Genomic DNA, 26,301 nt, shown 5'->3' with positions numbered 1-26,301 from the left:
TGTGTGGATTCCTCCCCGAAGCATGTGAAGGCAAAACCACCGACTTATCCTCGGCTGGTTTTCACATAACAGTGGGTAATATTTAGTAAACCATCCCTAGACACTTGTCAGGTTATGAAGTTACTTATGTCCAGGTCTTCCAGGGTACAGGTGCAAGGGGGCTTGGCAGCCCTTTCTCACACTCAAAATAACGTGTCGGGATGCATCCATTTTAAAATGAGGAACTGGATCCTCAGAAAGTTCATCAATTTGTTCAGTGATGGGAAAGGAATTTTCTTCCTTACTATTTAGAGCTTACAGCAGAGAAGACTATATGACTATATGACTATACTCATTTCATTTCTGTGCTGTCTCTTTTGGTAGAAGCCAGCCACTTAAATGTCAATTTAATCAAAATAGTACAATTTCAAATTCAGTTCTTTAGTTGCACTAGCCACCTTTCCAGTGCCCAACAGTCACGTATGTGAGTGGCTGCTGGTTTGGACAGTGCAGATATACGGTATTTCCATCACAGTAGAAAGCTCTGTTGAAAACGATTTTTTAAGTAGCGTCCAATTACACTGCAATTGGAAGGTAAGTTTCCAATCAGCTGCAAAAACCCAAAACTAATAATCAGGGAAAGACCTTTGCTTTTTTTGACTAAGGCTTTTATTGAGATAATGGTAGTTTCCATTCAGGTAGTAAGAAATAATACAGAGATTCGTACATTTCACCCAGTTTTCCCAAATGGTAACAGTTTTGCAAAATTATGGTACAATATTAGTCAGGAAACTGACATCCAAACAATCCATCCACCAATCATATTCAGATTTCCTCAGTTTCATTTGTACGTGTGCGTGTGTGTATTTGTATGTATTTAGATCTAGACAATTTTACCATGTGTAGGTTTGTATATCCACCACTATAGTCAAGACATAAAACATTTCCATCAGCACAAGCATGTCTCCTGTTGCTCTTTTATAACCAAACATGTCTCTCTTGCCCCCCCCATCACCAACTCTATCTCCTAACAACCACTAATCTGTTCTCCATTTCTAAAATTTTACTGTTTCAAAATGTTACATAAATAGAGTCTTACAGTATGTAACCTTTAAGATTTTGTTTTTCCCACAGCGTAGTTTAAGAGCTTTGTTTTGAATTTTTCTCCCTTATCCAAGTATATGCTTGGTCTGTCACTTGCTGGCCTCTCTCCACACCATTAGTTACTTTCTTCTATACCTGGGGTGAGCCAGTGTTAGAAGGAAGGAGGATGGATTAAATTCACTAAGAGGGCCACATGATGTGCAGGGAACTTTGGGCATGGTGAGGTGCCTGCTATTGCAAAATGAAAATTCTAAGAGAGTCCCGAATCATGATTTTTCAGCCTGATTTGTTTATCATTTCAGTGCTAGTACCAACACAAGAATTGGCATGTCAATGGGGTAGGATGCTCCAGAAAATATAATATATAAAAATATCATGTAGTAATAAGAATTTAGCATATAAGTGGCATTAACAATGAATGGGGGAAAGAAAGAATTATTCCAAAAAACGGTACTGGGGAGAGTAATGATAAGAAAGAAAAAAAAAAAGAGAGATACCTTACAACGTACACCAATTAATTTCTAAAGAGAGAGAAAAACCTGTTTTCTCACTTTTTAAATTTGTGGTTTTATAGATGAAACCATAAAACCAGTATAAGAAAATATAAGTAAAATTAATATTTTTCAGTAAGGGAAAAGGACTTTGTAAGCCTTGGAATGGGGAAAGAATCACAAGGGGAGGACTGACAGATTTGATTATGGGAAACTTTTTGAAAATTTGTTCTGAAAAGCATGCTAATTTAAAGCCAGTGAATTAAGATCTACTTGGGTGATTTTCTGTATTTTTCTCCTGTCAAATTGGGGTGTTGATTCTGGTGGTGTGTTTGAACCCCTCACCCCTCCCTATACAGAGCACTCCTCTGGGTTGTGAACAATTTGTGAAATAAAACCAAAGAATAAAGGTGGAAGGCTCAGATCTGTTATTACTGCTAATGGCTAACTTGGAAGGTACTCCTTAAGTTGTGAGAGTCAAGTTTGAGATCATTCTGGCTGCTATATGGAGAAAGAATTTTATCACATCACATCTATTAACTTGTGGAATAAACTCACATCTTTACTACCCACTGGTTCGAAGCAGTTATTTTATTTGTCCTAAAGTATAGTTCCGTGGTATCTTCAAAATAAAAGGTGCTGAAGAACAGTATGGTTAAGTCCTAAGTTATTAAGCTCTCAGAGTCTTTCCTTGCCCATGATTATTTACGCTCACAGAAATCTTCTTGACACTGGCCTTTCTTCTTACACTTTATGCTTGTTTAGTGTGTTCAGTAAGCCTTCCTACAGGAGTAGACAGAACATGGACTTTGGATTTTGGGACTCAAACTGTGGCTGAGCTGTTTAGTTGTGAGGTAACTCCCAGCAATTTACTTAATTCTGTCAAAGATACAGCCAGATAGTCCTTAAAGTGGTAAGGACAGATTTTACTCAGTAATATACTATTGTAATTGGGAAGAGGGCCCAGGATGACCTGAACTCAGCTTGGGTTTGCACAGAGGTGATTGGGCATTTTAAAGAGAGAATGAGGGAGGGGGATTGGAGGGCCTTTAATAGTCAGGGAAGTGAAAAATTCCAAAGGGTTAGTCAGTGTAAATGCTGATTCGTTGGTTGTGGGCTACCTGGAGACTAAGCCACAGAGGCCCTATCCTTCCTGGGGATTCCATTTCAAAGGAATAGCTTTCAGGTCCTTGAGAAAGACACTCCAGAGTTGTTGGAGATTCACACACATCTCAAATGCTCGGAGGAAGGATTCTCACATTTTAAGCCTTTTTAGTAAATACTCTAAGAAAGGGTGGTAAAAGGGCTGTCATCAAGTGTTGCTGGCTAGAACAAATAGTAAATTTTGGGGGCAGCCTTGAGCTCTTTAAGGGGGGCTAGAGTTATCCTAGGGACGGGGCCTTGAGCTGTTAGAAACTATGTTAGTGTTTATTTAAGTCTTTCAATGAGGGGAAGTGTTGTGGATGAAATCATTTGTGCTGAAGGCTGAGGCTTCTTTGAGACGAAGGCTTGGAAGAGCCTGGCTTGCGTTTGGTCAAGGAGAGCATCTTTGTCAATTCCTATCTAGAAAATGGGAGTATATATTACCTTCCTTCCTTCCTCATAAAAGTAAAATACCCATTTCATCTGTCCCTTTTCTTCCTGTCTTGAATATATACCGTGTTTCCACCAAAGTAAGACCTAGCTGCACAATCAGTTCTAATGCATTTTTTGGAGCAAAAATTAATATAAGATCCTGTCTTCTATTATCTAAGACCCGGTCTTATATTATAGCAAAATAAGACCGGGTCTTATATTAATGTTTGCTCCAAAAGACGCATTAGAGCTGATTGTCCGGCTAGGTCTTATTTTCGAGGAAACACGGTATGTGTGAGAATGTGATGACTGGAGCTGTAGCAACTATCTTGAGACCACGAAGAAACAAACTAAAAGGTGAATAGCCAACTCCTTAATGATGGTATTGTGGAAAAAGAAAGAGCTTTGGTCTTTGATGACATCACTGAATCATAGGTCCAAATCTGGAACCGTCTAGTTCCAGCCCCCTTTTCTTTTCAATAAAGTTAATTTTAGAATAGTTGCAAAGTATTTCTAGTATAACTATTTCTCTTATTATTAACATCTTACTAAGGTAGTACATTTGTCACAACTAAGAAACTAACACTGGAACAACAGTATTAACTAAGTCCACACTTTATTTGGGTTTTACTACTTCCCCCCCTAATATCCTTTTCCTATTCCAGAATTCCCTTCAGACTATCACATTATATTTGTCACTTCTTAGTTTTGTCTGGTTTATGACAGTTTCTCCGAGTTTACTTTGTTTTTCATGACCTTTAAGACCTTTTAGGAGTACTGATCAGGTGTTTCTGATGTTTCTGTCAAGGAAGAACTGGGGTTACGGGGTTTTGGGAACGAATCCCACAGAGGTGAGGTACCACTCCTATATCCCAGGCATGCTCTCACCATCATTCGCCACCACCTGGCCAAGGCAGTGCCCGCCGCATTTCTCCACTGTAAAGTTATTTTCCGCACTTTTGGAAGCAAGTCACTAAGCCTAGCACATAATCAAGGTGGAGGTGGGGGGGGGGGAGGCAGAAATTGAGCTCCATCTCTCGCAGAGAGAACGATTTACCTAAAAGATTTGGAATTTTCCTGCAGAGCTGAACGGGGGCCAATTAGGCCAGAGAGGGCGAAAAGGGGTGGGGCTACTCGAGCAAACGGGCGGAGGACGGGGCGGGGCGGGTAGAGCCGGGTGGGCGGGGCGGGTAGAGCCGGGTGGGCGGGGCGGGTAGAGCCGGGTGGGCGGGGCGGGTAGAGCCGGGTGGGCGGGGCGGGTAGAGCCGGGTGGGCGGGGCGGGTAGAGCCGGGGGGGCGGGGCGGGTAGAGCCGGGGGGGCGGGGCGGGTAGAGCCGGGGGGGCGGGGCGGGTAGAGCCGGGGGGGCGGGGCGGGTAGAGCCGGGGGGGCGGGGCGGGTAGAGCCGGGGGGGCGGGGCGGGTAGAGCCGGGGGGGCGGGGCGGGTAGAGCCGGGGGGGCGGGGCGGGTAGAGCCGGGGGGGCGGGGCGGGTAGAGCCGGGGGGGCGGGGCGGGTAGAGCCGGGGGGGCGGGGCGGGTAGAGCCGGGGGGGCGGGGCGGGTAGAGCCGGGGTGCCCGCGCTCGTGGGGTCCGGAGGCGCGAGGCCGAGGGCCGCGGACCAAGGGGCGGGTTGGGTGCCTGCCCGCGGGGCCGGGCCGGATGCGTGCTCCCCGCTACTGCGGAAGGAAACGCCCGCAGGCCGGCTCCTCGGAGCGGAGGTTCCCGGCCCGCGGGCCTCTGGCTTCCCCCCCCCCCCCCCCGGGTCGGCCCTGGGCGCCGCCGGGACCACTGCACGGGCGCGAGGCGTGTGCCCGCCGCGGAGGAGGCGGCGCCGGCGGCGAGGACGCGGTCCGGGTTGGAGAGGACTGGAGGCCGGCCTCCCGGCGCCCGGCCCGCTTCTTACCCCGTGGCTGTCGACGGTACTGTCCGCGGTCTCCCTTGCCTGGGCCCGCCCGCCGCCGGCGCCATGTGGGAGGCGCGCGGGCGCGGAGGGGGGCGGCGGGACGTCCGGTTGCCCGGGTAACGGGAGTGGGCCGCTCGGAGCTTTCCTTGTATGTGTAATTGTTTGGTGTCAAAGGAGGACCGAGTTCGGCTCGCAGACCCGCCGGGCTCGGCGGGGCGCTGCCCGTACCCGGAGGCCCCATTCGCCGGAAGCCGTTCGTTTAGCGGAGGTGGAGCCGAGAAGCCGCCGCGGGCTCCCGGGCCGCGCTCAGGAGCCTGCGGCCGGCGTGCGCAGCCGGCGGGCGTCCGAGGCCCGCCCGGCCCGAATGCTTCGGGACCGTCGGGTGACTCGTGTAGGTCCGAGGACCGTGGGGGGAGGACGGTGCCGTGTGCAGCGCCGTTACCCCGGCTCCACTGTAAAGCTGGCCCGTGGGACCGCGCGCGTGGCGTGGCGTGTGCGGGCGGAGCGCTGGGCACCGGAGGGGACGAGCCGCGGCCGATCCTGGGGCCCGACTCGCCAACTTTTGGTGGATCAAACAATGACCCTTCCACGGCGGCAGTGCATGTTAATAGTGCCTGGACCTTACTTGTTGCAGGTTTTTGTCCGGTATTTTCTAGACTAGGGTTTAAAAACAGCTGTATGGTTAAAATGCACATGTATAAACGAGTAATATTCATTGTGTCACTTATGTGCTCATGTATATAAGTCACAGAATAAGAGGACACCAAAGTAATAGTAAACGACCCCTCCCCTTGCACATTTTAAAATATTCGTCTTTAAATTCTCTTGTTTTATAAACATACGTAATGTGCTTAGAAACAAACCTAAAAGGGATCATTGAGTTTGTAATGTTCTGTAACTTTATTTTTTCACTTAATATATATTGGGACATTTTTACATATCAGCACACGTTTTCTTCCTATTAATGGCCGCATAATATTCCGCTCCTTTACCTGTATTTGCCGTTGCTTTCAGTTTTAGGCTTCCAAGGAAGTAACAGAAACTCTAGTAGTTATTTTAGATTTTATGATCATTTCTCTGTTCTGTCTGCTTGGCTCATTTTCTGTCTAATCTGTTGCAAACTCCCATTTAATGATATTTATTTCAGGCTTCTGGTTCTAAGAACTATTACTTACTTCAAGCTGAAAGAGGATTTTTGTTTTTTCTCTAAGAATTCCTAGCTGATGGGGAGGCTCAAGGCAACTCTTCATGGAAAAGTATTGTTAGATTGGTGCTTAGTAAATGTTGATTAGAAAAAGTCACCAAAGCACATGATTATCAAATCAGTTATGAGGATTTCCACAGTTAGTCAGCATTTAGTAGGACCTCAAGATAAAACTGTTTTAGAGGGACCAATAAAACGGGCATTCCATTACTGCACAAAGGATCAAGATTTAGCTCACAGTATAAACGTTTTGTATACAAAAAACACTTTAGAGAAATAGTTTGCCAAATAATACATGTTTGTATATTTAAATCCTTACAGGTGCAAAGAACAGTGATTATCATATAACTGGGGAGAAAGGCAAAGGAAATGCTTTTCGTTTTAGATTGGGCCCCTAAACAGAAACTGCACCTTTAGTATGAAGAAGGGAAGAGGAAGAACAAGCCGGATCAGAAGACGAAAACTCTCTAGAAGTTCCGAATCAAGAGGAGGTACAGGTTTGATTTTTTTTTTTGGTGCCAGTGATGGAAAAAGGAATCTCTTGTTGATTGGTATTAACAGATGTACATAGCTTTTCTCAACTGCACATGGGCAATGTTCATAGGGATATTTCTTGAAGTATACTCTTTTTAACAGTGCCACTGTTTCTTTATAAACCTTGTGGGAATACAAATATATTTCTGATGACTGACTATGTCATCTCTGGGGATGACTCCCAGGTTTCTGTTTGTGGTCCCGACCTCTCTCCTGACCTCTCATTACCCATAAGATACAAATGTTTGGATATAAATTCATCATTTTCAAGTTCAGTGTCATCCAGTTTGAATAGTATACTATATGTGAAAGTGCTTGGCCAACTGGAAAGTACTACGTTAATGCAATTGTTATTTTTGATAAAAATTAATAACACTTCTCCCAGTTGACTCCACGCCAGCACTATCTGAGGTAATCTTTTACTGTTTTCTCTTCTTTGCCCTCTGTAGCCACTGTCCTCCTAAATCTTGCCAGGTCTTTCTTAGCTTAACTTTTCCTTCTTCATTCTACCCATAGATGATTTCAATTGGCTCTTTGCTGGTTTACCTGCAACTGTGTTTTTCTTCCCACCTGGTTGTTGTTGCATTCGTTGCAGTCAGTCTAACTTTCCTAAGGATCTGGTTCCATGTTACCTTTTTTGTTTAGGAGACTTCAGGGATGCTCATTCCTTTTTTCATGCTATCCAAACTCCTGACATTAACTCCCTGTATAAGTGGCTCCAGCCTGCCACTCCATGTGTTGGAAATATGTTCTCTGCTCACTGTCCCTGAGCACACCACATACATTTCCACCTCTGCCATTTTTCAAAATACTTCTTCAGCCTAGAACATCTGTTTTCCTTCTCCCTGCGTGTTCATTTTCTCTCTCACCTTCAAGGCTGAGCTGAGATCTTTTTTTTCGTAATGCCATTTCCAGTTTTCACTAATGTCACCCTTTGTTATCATGTTTATTGGGTATTATTCTTAAGGACCTACTGGTTTTCCAGTTGTTTTTCATGGAAGTCTTGTTTCCCAACTAAAAATGTCAACTTGTTGAGGGGGAAGACCACGGTGAGCAATCCCCACAGTGGGTAACATCATGCTGGGTATGTTGTGTTTGCTCATTACATGCTCACTTATTAGATGCTCTTCCTGTAAAATCTGTTCTCAAGATTGGGTAACATATTTTGCGAGCCTTATTTCTTGGACCATATACAAGGTGTGATAAAAAAATACAGTGAATGTTTACATTTAAAAAGTTTATTACAGTAAAAGATACATTACCATTAATCTCCCATAAAATACTCCCCCTTGCTTTGAACACACTTACCCTGTCGTTCTTGCCACTTTCTGAAGCAGTTCTGGAAGTCCTCTTTCATGACTGTCTTTGGTTGGGCTGTTGTGGCTGCCTCAGTGTCCTGAATTGATTCAAAACGTTTACCTTTCATGGTCATTTTGACTTTGGGGAAGAGCCAGAAGTCACACGGTGCCAGATCTGGTGAATAAGGTGGATGAGGACACACAGTAATGTTATTTGACAGAAATTGCTGTACGAGAAGGGATGTGTGACACGGAGTCTTTCTGTTCTGATTACAAAATATGGTGAATGCTGCTGCTGAGTGCCATCCAACGGAAAGGCAGGGATCTTCAGTACAGGAAGTGGCACATCAAACCTTAGTAACAGTGTGTGACAAGTTTCAACTTGTTCAGTGCAGTCAGTCGGGTATGAGCTACGGGTGGATGAGGACACACCATAATGTTTTTATTGGACAGAAATTGCCGTATCAGAAGTGATGTATGACACGGAGCATTGTCAGAGGATGATTTACGGCACACTTTAAATCACACCTTCTCTCACCCATAGCTCAGTCCTCCGTCCCAGGTCCAGACGGAGCTGGGTATAAAGTGGTTGGCGCCCAGGTCACTAACTTTTTACAGGCTCAGCTCTGTTTAAGTGGTTATTTCAAAAGGTGCCCCAGGAAAAGCAAAGTGGGAACTTGTGGCAGGAATCCTAAGCTGCGTCCTTATCGAACTGTCCAGACTGTGGGTGTGAATGGGGTGTCACACTGTCAGATGCCTGGGCAGTAACTCTGAGTAGCTGTTTTCTCATCACAAGACCCTGTCTCTAAATAAGGTCATATTCTGAGGTTCTGGGGGTTAGGACTTCAGCATAGGAATTTTGGGGGATACAGTTCAACGCATAATAGATCGTTTTATTCATCTCTCTTGCTTGTTGCTCTGGTTAGAACGACAGTACAGTGTTGAATAGAAGTGGGCAGAACAGGCACCCTTGTTTTTGATCTTAGGGGGAAAGCACTCAGTTTTTCATCATTCAGTTTGTCAGCTGTAGAGTTTTTGTTATATATTCTTTGTCAGGTTGACGGAGTTCACTGCTGAGAGTATCTGGAATGAAGTTAGATTTTATCTGTTGCTTTTCCTGCGTCTTTGAGATGATCATATGGTTTTTTTTTTGTTTTCATTGTGCATTTAAAAGTTTATTCCCTTTTATGATAACACTGACTTAGACAGTTTATCAGAGATTTTCTTTTTAAACGAACTGATTATATAGTGATTTTAATCATTTTTTCTTTCTGTTGATTAGTGAATGAGAGCTACAAGCCTGAATTTATAGAACTTAAGAGGTGGCTGAAAAATAGGAAGTTTGAAGATCCAAACTTAATACCTGCTAGGTTTCCAGGTAAGGTCTGGCATTCAACTCTCATGACCTTTCTCACATGCGATGTGGGCACAGGTGACAGGAAAGCAGGGGTGACTTTTGCAGGTGGGCTGTATTCTCTCTGGGAGCACATCTTGTGTTGTGTATCATGCTTCCTGCCTTGTTATTATAATATTTGTCAAGGTGAATTAACACACTTTACCTTGTTGTAAAAATAATTTAAATGGGCTTGTAAGGAGACATTCCAAAATGGTGCAGTAAAACTAAAAGTTAAAAAAAGAAAATGAGAATAGAAAAATAAGGCCAAAGCAGGGATAAAGATAATACATAAAAGCCACAATTATAAAATTTTGTACCTCTCTCAGAGGTGGGCCACAAATTAGTCGCATCTTTCTAGCAGCCCAGACAATTTATATGATCAGTTAACTGAGTCTTAGTGTTCTGTAAACAAAACTAAATTGTTTATTCAGCCAAAGTGCAAGTATTCTTCGAACTTAGACCTGAGGGAAATGTCTTCACTGGGTCCTCAAAGGGAAGATCCTTGTGTCATGTGACCTCATGAGGACCTGTGTCCTCATCAATACACTTAGGCTGGTTTCCTGAGACTTTTCAAGTCATGCAGGGTGAGGGGAGGATTGTATGGCTCAGGTGAGTCTAGATGGGAGGTTCCCACCAGCCAGTGGACGTGCTTGTTCTCTGTGTGGCTTGAGGAGAGGAGTCCTGGCGAGGCCTCAGCTAATTCTGCTCCTCAGCTGCTTGGTGGCTCTGCTCCCAAGTGCTGGGGGAGGAGCCCTGTGTGTGGTCATAGCTGTGACAGTCCCCTGAGCAGAGTGGATAATGTTCTTTTCTGGAAGTTGAGATTGTTACGGAGTTGGGATCAGCATTCTCTTCTGGAACATTCCTTAGAGAAGTTGGGCAGCTTGCTGTGGCTATGGGCCTGCATGCAGGGCCACCCAGCTCTGTCCATAAGTGAGTTTGAGGTAATCCTGGGAGGTGCTCTTCCAAAGGATTTGGGGTTTGCTGTGGCACAGAGACAGCCGTGCAGTTAGGGCCATGGAGTGCTGCGTCTCGGGGCAGGCGCAGGCACTTCACCTGAGAGAAAATTGAAACCATGTTTAAACAGCGGCTTCTGAATGCTGTTGTCAGCCGTTAAAAGAATTATTCAAGTACCTGTTAGGGAATTGAACTTTGAGCAAATTAACTTCCTTATATATACATCATGCAAGATAAGTGATTTACCAAGTGTGTCCTTTGTCATGCAGGGTGTCGTGCGGGGTCTCTGGTCCCGCTCCCCACATAAAAATGCAGGACATGGTGAGGCCAAAACAGAACACCCACAGAGCCATAGATGGGGGAGTCATACCACTATAGTCTCGCTGGCGGCTGGGTTGGAGACACAGGAAGCAGGGCCACACTATCCACAACCTGCCGTCCGCTTCTCTGCCAACCAACCTCACTTGCTAACTGCAATCTGCCGTGCTAACTGCAATCTGTGCTCGCTAGCTCAGCCACCATCTTCTTGCTAGCCCCCATTTGCTGCTAGTGTAACCATGGCAGTTATATTAATGGCCAATGGCTCACTGGTTACAGCTGACGGCCAACTAGCCACAGCTGATGGCCATTTACTACCCGAGTGAGCACCTTTCCATGTGAGGCCGAGGCCTGGAAACTGCACTCCTGGCTCTGTCCCCACACCCCTGCTCCAGTGAGGTGACATGTGTGAAGTTGTTCCCTGTGTGTCAGTTACACATGAGGACTTTGGGCTAAAATACTTCATCTGAGCCATTTTCTAGTAGGGCCACTCCTGCTTAATGATGGTGAACCGTATTTGCCGCTAACAGAATGTTTAACTTCCTGTTTTTGAGTGTCAGGGAATGATCACCAAAAGCCGATTTTACTGGACAGTTCTTCACGAGATGATGAAGAGAAAGTAGTATGAGGAGTGGATTCATTGTGCCTAAGGCCTTCTTCTCCTTGGATGTCACTTTGCCTTAAGAAGAACAGATTTAAAATCTAGCAGGAATTGGCACATGGTTTAAATGGAATGTCAGAAAATAAGTAATCTGTCTATGATTTGGAGCAGTAAAGAGTTACCGCTTTTTTAAAAAGGGGGAACAACTCTCTCTGGGCCCACCCCCACACTCTGGGTCACAGAGGAGCTAAAGCAGAATGGTTTGACAGTGATCAGAGCCCACGACATACACTTCTTGGGGCAAGGAACCTTCTGTCTTAGCTTGGGCTGCCGAAACAAATGACCATAGACTGGTAGCTGAACAATTTGTTTCTCACCTGTGAGAAACAGAACTCCAGAACTCTGGAGGCTGGGAAGTCCAAGATCATGGTGCAGGCAGATTCAGTGTCTAGTGAGGACCGATTCCTGGTTTGCCAGTTGCCATCTTCTCGTGTCCTCACATGGTGGAGCACAGGGAGCAGGAACAAGCGCCCCGTCTCTTCTTATGAGGGCACTAATCCCTTTCGTGAGAGCTCCACCCTTGTGACCTAATCACCTCCCAAAGCCCCACCTCCTAATGCCGTCGCATTGTTGGTTAGGATTTCAACATATGAACTTAGGGAGACACAGATATTCAGTCCATAACACCTTCCCTAAGTTCTTGATATGTCTTTAACTCTTATTTTAAAAAAAATTATTTACTTTTTTCAGTTATAGTTGACATTCAATAGTATTTTATATTAGTTTCAGATGTAAAGCATAGTGGTTATTTATATAATTTATGCAGTGATCCCCCCAATTAGTCCAGTACCCCCCTGGCTCTATACATAGTTGTTGCAACCTTATTGACTATATTCTCTATGTTCTACTTAACGTCCCCATGACTGTTTTGTAACGACCAATTTGTGTTTTTTAATCCCTTCACCTTTTCACCCAGCTTCTCACCCCCTCTCCCTTCTGGCAACCATCAGTTTCTTCTCTGTATCTGAGTCTGTTCATGTTTTATTTGTTCATTTATTTTGTTCTTTAGATTCCACATGTATGATAGGACTCCCACATTTATGGTAGTCTGTCAAAATGTATAAAATTTTGGGGAATTAATCTGTTTGTGGAGGGGCGAGGTAAGGCTCCCAAGGTGCTATGTATCAGGAGTCTGTCTTTATACTCTCACCTGATTTATGCTTTGGGAGTTGACTATTTCCTTTTACCACCAAAGCACTCGCCTTGTCTGAGCCTCCCACGTGGGTTTTGTGAAGCAGAAATTTGAAGGCAACGAGAGGTCTGTGAGAAGCTTGACTCTTATAAGATCCTAAGGGTCACTTCCTTAGGAATTGCAGGTTACTGTGATCTGTTTTCTGATGTTGAACACTATGTTGCAGAAATATAGGTATCCTCCAGATTCATGCTATATGCTAGCTTATGCCCATATATATGTTTGGAAAGACATTTCCACTTAAATTAGCACGAGTCTTTTAAAGGATGGTACCATAGAAACAAAATCCTTTCATTAGTAATTGATTCCAGGGAGGGTTCTGGCCCACTGGGATGCTTGACTCTACCATGGGACACACAGAAAAAATTCAGTAAGGTCTTAAACCAAAAGCATATGTCTGATAATAGTATGCTTCTTGGTGGGAGATGTTAGACTCATGAAAGCAAACTTGCTAGACACCTGATGCAGGACGTGAGGCTCGAATTCCCCCAGCCACCGGGAGCTCCCAGTGGTCCCACAGACACTGACCTCTGCTGAATTATATTCCCCCCTTAGCCGAGAGAAACAAGGTCAAGAAGTCTGAATTTGAAGAGATGAATACTCTCGACCTCCTTTAATACTTGTGGGTCATACTAGACCTGTGCCTGCCCGAAACGCCGTCATCTGACTGCTGTAGGAGGGCAGCCTTGGGCACAGAGGGGTAACCTGCTGGATGTCGGTGCTGGTGACGGTGGAGCTGGTGAACTTGCTGTTGTGTCTGTGCTCTGGCCAAGGCCGTGGCTCGCGGGCAGCAGCTGGCCCTGGGTCTATTCCGCCCAGCTCGTCCAGGGAAGGAGAGCACTTCTAATGGGTTGCCTCGTCGGGGAGGGGAGGGTGTAGTTCACAGGCTCTGTGGGACCTGACTGGATGTTACTGGTCAGTCACAGAGGTCTCATCTCATTGCTGGGGCAAGCTGGGTTGTGGTAGTGGGTAAGTGTGGCCTGAGGTCTCTGAGGTTGGGTGGGCATTAGGGAAGGCTGCCCGTACCAGCTGGTAGGCCCCAGGGGAGAGAGTCCAGCTTACAGGCTCCTGTAAGAGACCCAGAAGCAGATCTTTATAAAGCCCGTGATCTTCAGGTCGCGACTCTGAAGCTTACTTTGCCCTTCAATGATTACAAAACAAACCCCAGAGGAAGTCGGGACATTTTCCAGAATAGCTTCTTGATCCTCTGGGAATCCAAGGATGCGAGACTTCAGCTTTGTATAATTTTGAAGTTCGTTTACCTCTTTTATTCAAAATGGTATCTCTGAGACCTTGAGGATATAGTAGGATTTACCCCTTTTCTGTCTTTGTGTTCCTCCTAGGTACAGGAAGAGGGCTGATGAGCAAAACATCCCTGCGGGTGAGAATTTCTCTTATGTCCTTGAAACCCAATGTAGATGTTGCTGCTTTGTTTTGGTGATTCAAATCATGTGAGTTAAAAATATTTCAGACATAGAGGCATTTTTTCTAGCTAATGGATATGTTTGAGTTCACTTCTGTCTGTTGGAATTAAGTTTGCCGCGTATAAGAGACAAGCCCAAAGTAACAATGCTTAAACTGAGCAGGAGTTTCTTTTGCCGTCCTGTAAATGAGCCTGGATAGGCAGACCCGGGCTGGCGTGGTCCCATGGCTGTCAGAGGCCCTGATTCCTTCTAGCTCTGTACCCACATCCTTGGAGGGACCCCCACACCCTCAGGTCGCGGGCATAGATCCTGGCCTTTGAGCAGTGGGACCGAGCAAGGGGGTTAGGAAGGGCAGACTTTCTCTTGTCGAGGAGATTCTAGCCCCGTCTCATCTGCCAGTGACCAGGGACATGGCCCAGCTAGCTGTGAGGGAAGTGAGACGAGGGGTCCTTTCCCTGGCACTGTGCCGCTCCAATGGGATTGCAGTGGAGAGGAGAGGGAGAGAAGGCATGTTGGGGCAGGCAGCGAGCTGGCTCCGTCAACAAATTACAGAAATCAGATCATATTTTAAACGTGCCAGGGAGGGAGCTGCCCTCCTCTGAGAGGCTCTGCTGAGTCAAGTAAGTAGAAGCTGAGCCAGCAGAGGGAGAAGGCCTCGCCTCGGAGCCTGTCCTGCCCAGGACGCCTTTAGCCAGCTGTGGCTCCGGAGGGAGCACAGCCCCAAACCTCTGGGCTTCTGTCTCCTCACCTGGAAAACCGGGAGGTGAATGACAGATGATCTCCAAGTCCTATTTTCCTTCTCCCTGTGCTGTTTTCTGTAAAGCTACAGTTTTCTGCAAGGCTACAAATTCATTCCTTAACTTATTTAAAAATTATTTATTTTTAATTTCTTAACTTATATAAAACCCAGCTATGTACATATATTTAGCATAAAGAATGGTAGCTTTTAATGTTGTAATTCTATTATGCTATTATTTTTTGTTGTTTAAAAATTTTAAAATGTGGTAAAATGTACATGAGAAAATTTACCACCTTAACCATTTTGAGGTGTACAGCTCAATAGTATGAAGTAATTCACATTGTTTTGCAATATTTTTATTTTTTGAACAGAGGTGTAATTGACTTCATTCTGTAGCAGAATTTGCGGAGGAGAAATAAAGCTCTTATGTATACAGCAGTAACTATAGGTTTGTTTGTGTAGATCATGAAATGATAATTGACAGTTGCTTTACATGTACTTTAAAATATATGATATTTCTTTTTTTTATATATTTTTTTACGTGTACTTTTAAGTGTGGTCTTTTGTTAAACTTTACACGTAATGAAATGCGTAGATTTTAAGTGCCTAGTTTGTTGAGTCTTTTTTTTTCTTATACACTTTTTTTTTTTCTTTAAGCCTCCTTAAAGCACAGCTCACAGTGGCCCGTGCAGGGATCAAACCGGCAACCTTGGTGTTATTAGCATCACGCTCTAACCCGCTGAGCTAACCGGTCACCGAGAGATTTACCCCACTCAAGATAAAGAACATTTTATTGTGTGGCTTTTTTTTTTTAAATCAGAAAGTTATGGGTATCAGAACAGGAAGGGATGGTAGTGATCATTCAGCTTAATCTCAATTGACAGATGAGGAAACCAGAAATTGCACCCAGATGATTTGTGCCTGACATTTTTCACCAGCTTAGAGATTTGCCTGAGATTTTTCACCATGCCAAAGCATGGGCATCCTAAACTTTCCTTTCTCTTTTGCTAAGGAGGGACAGGTGATTATTTCATTGCCCGAGAGTTGCCTGCTCACTACGGACACCGTGATGAGGAGCTACTTAGGGGCATACGTTGCTAAGTAAGTGACCACTCACAGGCTCATCTGGTACAGGAGCTTCTCCTTTGACGTCTGGGTCCTGGGCCAGTGTGTCACCGAAGGCAGGGTTCAGTAGGAGCAGCCCCTTTGCATAGGCAGCAGACATCTAAAATGATGTCTATGAAGTTTGTGCTTAATTCATTGTAAACTGCATTTTAAAGGTCTTTAATCGGCTGCCTGGGATGTGGGTTTGAATGCTGCTCTATCGCTTACTAGAAAATGAAGACTAAAGGGGATAATAGAGGTACATCAGATGAGGCGGGGTGTCTTACCTCATAGTAGCCTGTTCTCCTTCCTCATAGTAGAGCTTGACAAATGTTAATTACTCTCTTTTATTTTTACTCTTATTGTACTCGCTTGAATTCTCTTTCAACTATGAAGGGCTGTTGACGTTACGGAAGTGTCAGTGTTCCTTAGCATAGAGGAGGGGAGGTCGGCCTGGGAGTGGGGACTGTCTGGCTCATCTTATAGCGGCCTCTGTTTGGGGGTTTTCTGAGGACAGCGTGGGTGAGAGCCTCAGCAGGAGGCGTTTCTAAATCTTGAGGGTTGAAAGATTGTATTGCTTCTTAACCCAGGGTAAGTTCTGGGCTTTCCCCTCTGGCTGATGCATATTTATTGGCCTGAGGAGAAGCACGGATGCTCTTAGTATTAATGTTTTCCGTACCATTCTGAAATTTTGAGTTGAATGTATGGTAATATAAGAATCTGAAACTTTGAAGAATTAATGTAAAGTTTTTCTAAATACATTCATGAACATGAGATCTTTATTGGTCACAAATAAAAATGCGATGTATAATTTGCAATAGAGGGGGTAAGTTTAGGGACAAAAGCTTTAGACCTGTAATAATATATAATGAGCTTTCATTATTAGGCTGGTGCAAAAGTAATTGCGGTTTTTGCATTTTCAACCTTTTAAACCGCAATTACTTTTGCACCAACCTAATACCGTATATATTTTCCGTCTAGGTTAGTATCATACAGTAGAACTTATGCAGTGATAGAAATGCTTCACTCTGTGTTGTCCAGTGTGGCAGCTAATAGCCACCTATAGCCGTTGAGCATTTGAAATGTGGCTTGTGTGACTGAGGAATTGAATTTTCAACATTTAATTTTAAATAACTAAAATTGAAATACGTAACTACTCATACCCAGTGGATGGGGCAAGTCTAGGTTCTTTCCACCAATTTTTTCCCCCCCGAGTTTTATGTCATTACCCAAATGAAACAAGTGGACTTCCAAAAGCTTTAAAACTGAAGAACCAAGTTGGGAGCAAAGAGGTGTTTGCAAAGAAAAGGAATCTCTTGCCAACAAAGCTGGGTTAGTGAGTCAGCTCCTTTATCGGTGTGACTTGCTTAGAGCACTTGGATTTGGGGGAAGCTGGGGAGAGGAGAGCCTGGGGGAGGAAGATCCCCTTCGGTGCGTTATGGAAACTAGGTGTCCTGACGCTGTGGCCCAGTCCCTCTGGGAGCAGAGCAAACCTCTAAGATGTCTGCACCTTTTGCTTACCCCATATTTTGAATAAAAGTAATTCCTTTAATCGGGCTTTTCATTGTACAAGGTGGCAGCCTCCTCCGTCTCCGCTGCTGGCTCTGTGCACCTTTTTAGTTGCAGAAAAGCATGCTGGGACTCGTTCTCCCTGGAAGCCTTACCTGGAGATTTTACCGAAGGCCTACACCTGCCCTGTTTGTTTGGAGCCGGAAGTGGTGAATCTTCTTCCCAAACCTTTGAAAGCAAAGGCCAGAGAGCAGAGAACCCGCGTGCAGGAGTTCTTTACTTCCTCCAGAGACTTTTTCTCTTCCCTGCAGCCGCTGTTTTCCGAGGCAGTTGAGAACATCTTTAGCTACAGCGCCCTCCTGTGGGCGTGGTGCACCGTCAACACCAGAGCTGTGTACATGAAGCTCGGGCGGAGGCAGTGCTTTTCTGCAGAGCCAGACATCTGTGCACTCGCCCCATACCTGGATCTGCTGAATCACAGCCCAGCTGTCCAGGTGAGAAGTTGACGAGTGGATACACGTTCCGTTTCCATAGGAAGGACTCCGACATGTAGAACCTGTGACTTTGAATAGTGAGTGAAACCACCGGGACGGTGCAGCTGGCTTTAGGAAAACCTACCTGCCGTTAGGCATGCTCCTGTCTCCTCCCGACCCCGTTTTCCTTCCTGGTATCCTTTTCCTTTGCCCAGGTTTCCCTCAGGGCTCTCCAGGCCCACAGATCCTGGTGCTATATCCGCTGGATAGGCTTAACCAGCCGCCTGCCCCTCCCTCCCTCACCTTGGTGCAGAGTCTTCCTTCCTCCTTCTAGAACTGTCCTACTCCCTTTTAAACGTGGTGGCCTTGCTGTCAGCTGTCATGTTGGCAGTCATCACTGAACGACTTGCTCCTTCCCGCTCTGAGCTCTGCAGTCTTAGAGGATGGGGACTGTGCCTTGTTCTTTTTTGTAATCCCAGCGCTCATTGCATGGCCTTGCACATAGTAGGGTTTCAGTAAGCCTGTATGGAATTTGTGGGGAAAAGGAGTCTGGGAAGTAATTGATGAATCCCGCTTTGGGGGATGGTCACAGATGTCGTGTTCCCTAGGCCCTCTCTGTGGCACACAAAGGAGGTGATTATATGCTGGGGAAAGTCCTGGCTTTGAGGGTGAAGGATGTCCGCGGTCCGCTCACGTGTAAGCCATGCAGGTACCCTTGGTGGCACCTGGCCGGGACCCAGGTTCATGCTGTCTTCTTCACACCCCACGTTCCCCTGAGAAGATGGATGATGCCTGGTTAGTCCCCTGCCAGTGAGAGGAGCGCGTGGGGAGGCCCTGCCCTCACTGTGCTTTCTGACGCCAGGATGCTGTCCTGACTTGTCTGCTGTTACTTCTATAAGAAGATGCATTTCTGACAACATTAAGCAAAGGAGGCCAAGATTAGAAGGGTCTTTCTGTGGTTGTCAATGAAATAATGCCTGGGGCGTGTAATACAATAGGGTATTGTATACAGGGGCTCAGCCAGGCCCCGCTGGTGTGACTTTAGTTTTACGGGGCTGTTAGTCATTTAGGAGTGTAGGGGCACTGCATACTGTAGCTGTGGGCATGTGGCTGAGGGCCCTGGAAAGGCCGCAAATATTTACTCTCTGGCCCTTGTGGAAAAAGCTTACCGGCCTACGGTCCAGAGTGCATGGCTGCTGGCTTTTGGCGTGAAACTCCAAAGCATGGCCCCGATCTGTTGTTGATAGCTCCGGGTAGGAATTTCATTCAGCCTGGTATCGTCGTCACCTCCTGGGATTTGCTGCTAGGTAAGGAGGCCTTAGTGCTGGCACCCACTCCCTATTGTGGGGAGCAGCTAGGTCTTCTTGGTCTTTTCCTCTATACCTATCATCTAACAAAATTGTCACAAAAACTTCATATGACAGTATCAGCCAACGGCATGCTGCTCAAAGGCTGGGTATTGTAAGACCTGAAATTTTATGTGCTGCCTTGACATCTTTGGGCCTCACAGGGCCCAAAGCCTGACCAGATACTCCCCCACCGGGCAGGAAAGGCTTCCCACCTGGCTCGTTGCTCCGTCAGCCAGACTAGCTACACCCCACCTGGTCCTCAGCCTAACAGGTTTCACCTGCCAGCCCTCAAAATTATTCAAACAAGCAAATCATATCTTCCCACGGGAACCAGGGAAACCAGTAACCTCTTGTTACTACAAAGCCCGCTCCTCATGGCCCCTGCTGGCCACTCTGCTCCTGAGTGCAGCCCTGTGTCGCCCTCCATGGCACACTGCAGCTTTGCCCCGCCAGGCTGTACATGTGCCGGATAAACTGTTGTCAGTCGCATCTGTCCATTGTCAGGTGGTGTGTGTTCGACCGTCCTCAGAACCCTGGGCAGGACTCCCTCCCTCACCAGTGGGGTGAAGTCGAGGTGAACAAAGGCAGACATGGCGTTTGGTCCACATGGGGTTAAATTCAGTGATGGGTGTTTGAAAGCTACATCTGGCTTCAGTTGGTACAGTAACTTCATCTTTTTAGTTTTATTCTTTGCTTTTAAAAAAACCTTTTAACGATTTTCCTTTCAAGGTAAAAGCAGCTTTTAATGAGGAAACTCGCTGTTATGAAGTCAGAACAGCGTCCAGTTGTAGACAGCACGAGGAGGTGTTCATCTGCTACGGCCCTCACGATAACCAGCGGCTGCTCCTGGAGTATGGATTCGTTTCCACGCGTAATCCTCATGCTTGTGTTTATGTCTCAGAAGGTTAGAATTAACTTTGGTTCTTATCACAAAGTGACACAAATGTTTTTTCTCCATTGCAGATGTGGTTATTTTAAGTTTTAATAAAAATGGCAAATCTTAAAATGCATATCATTTATTTTCCCCGAGGCTAACCTTACTCTTACTGACCACACACTTTCAGTATTAAAGTAAAAACAATAAAGCTTTGATCGATATTGAGGATAAGAACTGAGAATGGTTTTATTGCATTAGGTGAGACAATAGAATGGAAGGCGAGGAAAACTGCTAAGGACATAAATACAATATTAATAGATGGAAAGAAAAGGAAATTTTTTGTGACAGACACAAAGTTTTAGTGACAGAGACATTGTCACTGCCACTGACAAGAATTAGAGAGCAATCAATAGAAAATATTAAGCACCTAGTGTGTGGAAGGCTCTGTGCTAATCACAGAGATAAATATATCACACCTTGTTTGGGGGTTTAATGCCACGAAGAACGATTGATTTCATTTATATTCTTCTACCGTCTAGGTAGTCATTATCATTGGTATTGCTATTTTTTTTATTATTGTTAGTTTCAGGTGTACAAAACAATGTAATAGTTAGACGTTTACACCCCTCACAAAGGGATAGCCCTTTCCCCCATTCTACTACCTCTCTGACATTGTATATAGCTGTTACAATACCATCGACTCTATTCCCTATGCTGTACTCCACATCCTGTGACCATATATATATATATATATATATATGTGCATATATATTAAATTATAGTTGACATTCAGTATTATTCAGCTTCAGGTGGACAGTGCAGTGGTCAGGCATCTACACCATCCATGAAATGGTCTCTCTAATAAGTGCAGTGCCCATCTGATACCCTATTTTGTAGTGTATCAGATGGGTATTGCTATTTTTAAAATAATAATTGAGCTCTTCAATTTATGCTATGAAAATCCCAAATATAGTATGAAAAACAGTGCATGGCGGGCTGATTTTTTCCCTCTTCTCCTGAAGCAGCAGAGACAGCTTTTTAGGTTATGAAGATTTGGCCAGAGATTTACTGAGAGTATAATTTGAGGTAGTTTTAATATAAGTTCTGATGGAAATAGAAACTCGATTGAGGTGATACTACACCACCCTTTAGGCAGAATAAAGTTATTTATCAAAATAAAATAGAAAAGCAAAAACGGCCTGGCTGGTTCTTTTAGAAAACTAGCTTTGAGGTTAGCCTCATATAATCAGAATAACTTTAATATTGGTGACCATGAAATACTGATTTGTGAACAAAATTTATGTGTCAGTTATTTTTACATTTGAGAAAGAAAAACAGAAATATGAAAAGAAAATTTAAAAATAGAAAAATCCCTCCTTGCCTTATGGCTCCAAGTAACTGTTAATTTTTATATTCACTTTCAGTTGTTTATGATTGCAATCACTAGTGTTCAGACAGTTTTGAATTCTGGCTTTTAAAAACTTAATACTGTAAACATTTCCCCGTGTTTGTCCAGAGCCTACACTTTTGGTGATGTAACTTCCCAGCAGCCCTGCTGATGGCTTAGTGACTTGGTTTTGTTGGTCGGTTCGCGTAGTGTCCGCATGAGCTGAGGTTGTGGATGTTTGGTTCCCTGCCCTGGAATTCTTGTAGCGTTTCAAGGGCTAATTATGATCTCACTGGGTTGGACCTCAGTAGTTTTTTTTTTTTTGGTATGAATTAGACAAACTGTTTACTTATGTCTTGTTTGCTAAGCTGAGAAGGAAAGGTCTATACTTTTGTCTGAATTACACCCTAAATCTCAGTCTGATTTTTTTTTTTTTAATGTAGATATACTTGTTAAGTATCTTCCATCAACAGATAAACAGATGAACAAAAAGATTTCGATTTTAAAGGATCATGGCTTTATAGAGTAAGTGTTTCTTTCTCTCAAAATTATTCCTTCAGAAATTTTGATGCAAAAATTGAGGGTTAGGGTTTCTAGAGGTGTGACATACCTACTGACTCGCACCACTTGACAGGTAGGTATTTATTGAGCACTTACTATGTGCAGTAAATTGTGTTTGATGTTGTGGGGCACACAAGGAGTGGAAGATACTTTTCAAGAAACTTTGTTTCTTTGCCCTGTACATGTTGGAAACATAAGGTACCCACTTGAAATATTAAATTACTGTACCAGAAAAGAGCCCTGAATGGATTGATTGGTGGCCCAGTATGTTTGTCTCTGACCTGGGGTGGGATGGGATGGCACTGGGCTCCTCCTGGGGGCCAGGCTGGCCTCAGTCACTCACCTGTGGGGCAGCCAGGTGACTCCAGCCGAATGGGATAAACAAGGTTCAAGGCTCTCCCTTTCAAATATTCTTCTGTCGATAAAACTAAGCTTTAACTAATCCAGCCTCAGTACGAGGGCAGTCTAGCTGTAGTGGTTGCCATTTGATTCCAAGGATGACGCAATTCTTCATCATTGATCTCACTTCGCCTTTGCCCTGTGGCACGTGCCTTCCGGCTGTGGCCTGCTCATCCAAGGTCAGCTTCTTAACCAAAATGAATTGAAAAATCCTCTTTTTTTTTCTTTCTCCTTTTTTTATTTTTATTTTTAAAAGAATTTTCTATTACTCAGGCTTTATTCTTAAGTGTTTGCAGACTTATTTTTTTCTTTTGTCTTTGTGACCAAGATCACAGGTTATATAATGTTTAGTACCCCTTTAAAAATGGTTGGGCTCCTTAGCCATTTGCCATGGTGTCATGAAGTACTGAAATGACGGATTTGTTCTTGCTTTTTTACTTTAGAAACTTGACATTTGGATGGGATGGACCATCTTGGAGGCTGCTCACAGCTCTTAAGTTGTTATGCCTGGAAGCTTCAGAATTGTAAGTTTCACCTGTATTGGTCACGAGCTGTAGTTATAATCTGGAATGCTATTGTGCATATTGGGGTTGCTCATTCTTTAGGTAACTTGCCCATGTGGTGAGTGTTTCAGTTCTAAGTTTTCACCACTTAATGTTTCCTGGGCCTTTGGGTCCTCAGCTCACACAGCTGTGTGTGCCCAGCCCACAGCTCCTTCAGCCTGGGCTTGTCAGGGGGCCGGGGAGTAATGCCCACTATGGAGCAGAAGCTCAGGTGAGGAAACTGTGTGCGGGGAGGACTTCCTGGAGGTGGTGGGCCCCATCCTAGAGCAGCTGGGAGGACTCAATGAGACGATGCCTGGAAATCACCCTGAGCATGGAGCCCAGAAGGAGCTGGTGCTCATTTAATGAAGCCTGTTACATTGTTATGATACTGCTTCCTTGTTCTTCTGTAGGAATTCAGGGAGAAAATTATTCCCTGGTCTCAACACCAGAAATAGCTGTTTATTCTCAGCAGATGGTGTATTTGTCTTACAGACACCATGACTTTGTATCTGAGGTGTTTTCCTCCTTATTGCTCACTAGGAAACTCAGAGGCAGATTTGCGGTTCACTGAATGTGCAGGATTTTAAGGCAGCCATGTATCCTGGCTGCTGTGTCTTACCTTCCCCCCTCTCGTCTTTCTTTTGTCTTGTTTTCCCTATCTACTCATCTTGCATTTATTTTATTTCGTGTGTACCCATGTAAATTTCTTAATATCCTCTTGGAAAAAGATATGAGTCCTTTTCAGGCACGTCAACTTCAAATGAAATACAATAGGATGTTTTCCTGAGGTCATCCTGAGGCTTCTCTTTTTCTCTTTGAATTATGGTGCCATTTCACTTTGAGTTATGGTGCGGGTGGGCGGGCGGGAGGGAGGGAATATATATATATATATATATATATATATATATATATATATACACACACACACACACACACATACATACACACCAACACACACACCCAAATCTATTTATTGACCTCTAAATCTGTATCAGGCAGTGTGCCGAATATTTTATGTATATTTTATCTATATGACACCATTGTAAGATGAATGCTTTTATCTAAATAGACAAAAAAGCTGAGACATGGTAGAAATTAAGTGTCTTGACCAAGTTCTCATAATTGATCAGTGGCAGAAGTGAAATGCCCAGTCTAATGTAAATGAATCTAAATCCGTGTTCCAATCATTTTGGTTCTAGTACATGCTGGAAAAAAGTACTTCTTGGGGAAATAATTTCAGATACAAATGAGAAGACAAGTTTGGACATAGCCCAGAAAATATGCCATTATTTCATACAGGAGACTAATACTGTGCTTCAAAAGGTATGTTTCTAGAATTTTGCGTCTTTTTCTTACAGGAGTTCTTTGTCCTATACATGTTGGGTGGGGCTGTTACATCTCCTTAGTTTCATTTAACGGCTTAAATGAACATTGATGCAATCTGTTTTTCTGACTGTTAGCCTTATGTCTGCGCCTTTTAACAGGTAAAATTGTTGCAGGAATTCTTGGTAATAGATATTTAAGTACTTTTTCCCTTTTTAGTAAATGTTTTAATTAAATGAGAAATCAGCTCATTTGCATGAAAACATTACTGGGATTACAAAATGTAGTGAACCTTGATGACATTGTGCTAAGTGAAATAAGCCAGAATACAAGAAGACAGATACTCCATGATTCCACTTACGTGAGGTGTCTAGATGACGCAGACTCATGGGGACAGAAAGTGAAGGTCACCAGGAGCTGGGGGGAGGGCGAAGTGGGAGTCATTGTCTAGTGGGCGCAGAGTTTCTGTTTGGGATAATAGAACGGTTCTGGAGTTGGATAGAGGTCATGGTTACATACCGTGTACTTAACACCCCTGAATTGTACATTTAAAAGGGGTCAAAACGGTAAATTTTAATTTATGTATGTTTCATTACAATAAATATTTGTTTCAAAATAACTTCCAGGTTTCTCATATGAAAGACGAAGACCTGGCTTTGGTAAACCAACTGACTTTGGTGGAAACACTGTGGACAGAAGAGCTAAAGATTCTCCAGGCGTCTGCTGAGCTCCTACCTAATTTGCAAACAGCTTTTACGGAACTTCACTGAAGTGCTTTTGATCACCTCCTATGGTGGGTGTGATGACTTAAACATTTTAAAACTAGGTTTACTTTATGTAGAATCACGTACAGTCAATGGATGGTTTCTATTAAACAATTACATACTTAATCCTGTTCCTTTAACTTTTTCCGGTCCGTGGGATGGAGTGGTGGCCCCTAGGACCTTGAAGGGTATCTGCAGGGGACAGAGCAGATGCTGGGGATCCCGAGCTGTAAGTGAGGACGGATGTGCCGTGCTAATGGCACTTCTCGTATCTCAAAATAAACAGCCATCCTGAAGGACGAAATCTGAGAAAAGGACTGAACATGAGGGGCAAGGGAGGTGGTGGGGGAGCAGGGTCAGCCGGCCTCTGTGTGTGGTCTTTCACTGGGTGTCCTGCTTCTTACCTGACTCAGCAGCTGTGCTTCTCTCCTGCTCTGATACCACTGGGATTAGGGGCGCCCTGGCGGTGGGTGGCTTTGGAGGGGGGAGTTTGGGGCAGTGCTCGGCAATCCTGGGTGCCAGCCGGGCTTCTGCTGCTCCCATGCTTGGTTTCCTGTCTGAGAATGAGATTGTTGGGCTGGAAAGGGGGTTCCCTGTGCTGCAGCCCATTGCCCTCCCAAACCCTACCCACCTGTGGCACCTGTGGCAGGCAGAGGCCCCAGGTGGTACTGTCCCTGCCCCTCCCAGCCGCACTGCTCTCTCAGAACCAGGACATTAGATGATGAGAGGGACTGTCCAGTGCTGACTGATTTTTATGAATGGACAGTTAATTAGTCGTTACTAAATAAAGGAGAAAGCTGGAGCCTGCCTCCTCAGTCCTCCCTCTATCTCAGTTTTCCAGAATGCGTTTAAATCTCTCGTCACCAACGTCCGTTCACCGTGCTCTTTGTGGGGGGTATTTAACACTTTTATTCTGCTACATTTCTCTCATTTAATGGGGGTATTAGGAGGATTAGGAGAAACATTTTTGTGGTCCATTGGACATTTTGAATTATGTGTCTTTGCCTTTCTTTTTTAAATTATAAAAGCATATTAGGCTATTGACTTCCCTCCGAGTACAGTTTTTATATAAAGTTGCTCTGATGAGTACTTGTTAGATCTTGGCTCTGGATTCATACTTTTCACAGCGTTTCCATGCCTGTCAATTAACATGCAGGACAACTGTGTGTGATTGGGGGGGTCAGAGTAGGTATCATGTCATCGTCACAGAAGCAAATATGTGCTTATTATAAAAACTGGA

At 44.5% G+C, this 26,301-nt stretch overlaps 1 protein-coding gene across 10 annotated transcripts; it reads left to right on the top strand.

Annotated features, from left to right (window-relative positions):
* Window positions 1-4,686: 4,686 nt before the first annotated feature.
* Window positions 4,687-25,185, top strand: SETD4 (SET domain containing 4). Of its 10 annotated transcripts, none has more exons than XM_081027287.1 (11): window positions 4,687-5,066; window positions 6,576-6,745; window positions 9,369-9,464; window positions 13,951-13,988; window positions 15,783-15,871; window positions 17,448-17,877; window positions 19,935-20,109; window positions 21,913-21,994; window positions 22,873-22,953; window positions 24,174-24,297; window positions 24,924-25,181. In XM_081027287.1, the coding sequence occupies exons 2-11, from the start codon at window positions 6,673-6,675 to the stop codon at window positions 25,065-25,067; spliced, it is 1,332 nt and encodes a 443-aa protein (XP_080883413.1). In that variant the 5' UTR covers window positions 4,687-5,066; window positions 6,576-6,672; the 3' UTR covers window positions 25,068-25,181. The 10 variants fall into 10 exon arrangements, 9 of the variants coding, with proteins under 9 accessions (XP_080883413.1, XP_080883415.1, XP_080883416.1 ...); XM_081027289.1 differs by having other exon boundaries at window positions 4,701-5,066; window positions 6,640-6,745; XM_081027290.1 differs by having other exon boundaries at window positions 4,744-5,066; window positions 6,640-6,751.
* Window positions 25,186-26,301: the final 1,116 nt, after the last annotated feature.

Source organism: Rhinolophus hipposideros (assembly GCF_964194185.1).
Source record: "Rhinolophus hipposideros genome assembly, chromosome: 2".
Lineage (NCBI taxonomy): Eukaryota > Metazoa > Chordata > Mammalia > Chiroptera > Rhinolophidae > Rhinolophus > Rhinolophus hipposideros.
This window is presented reverse-complemented; position numbering and strand designations above follow the sequence as displayed.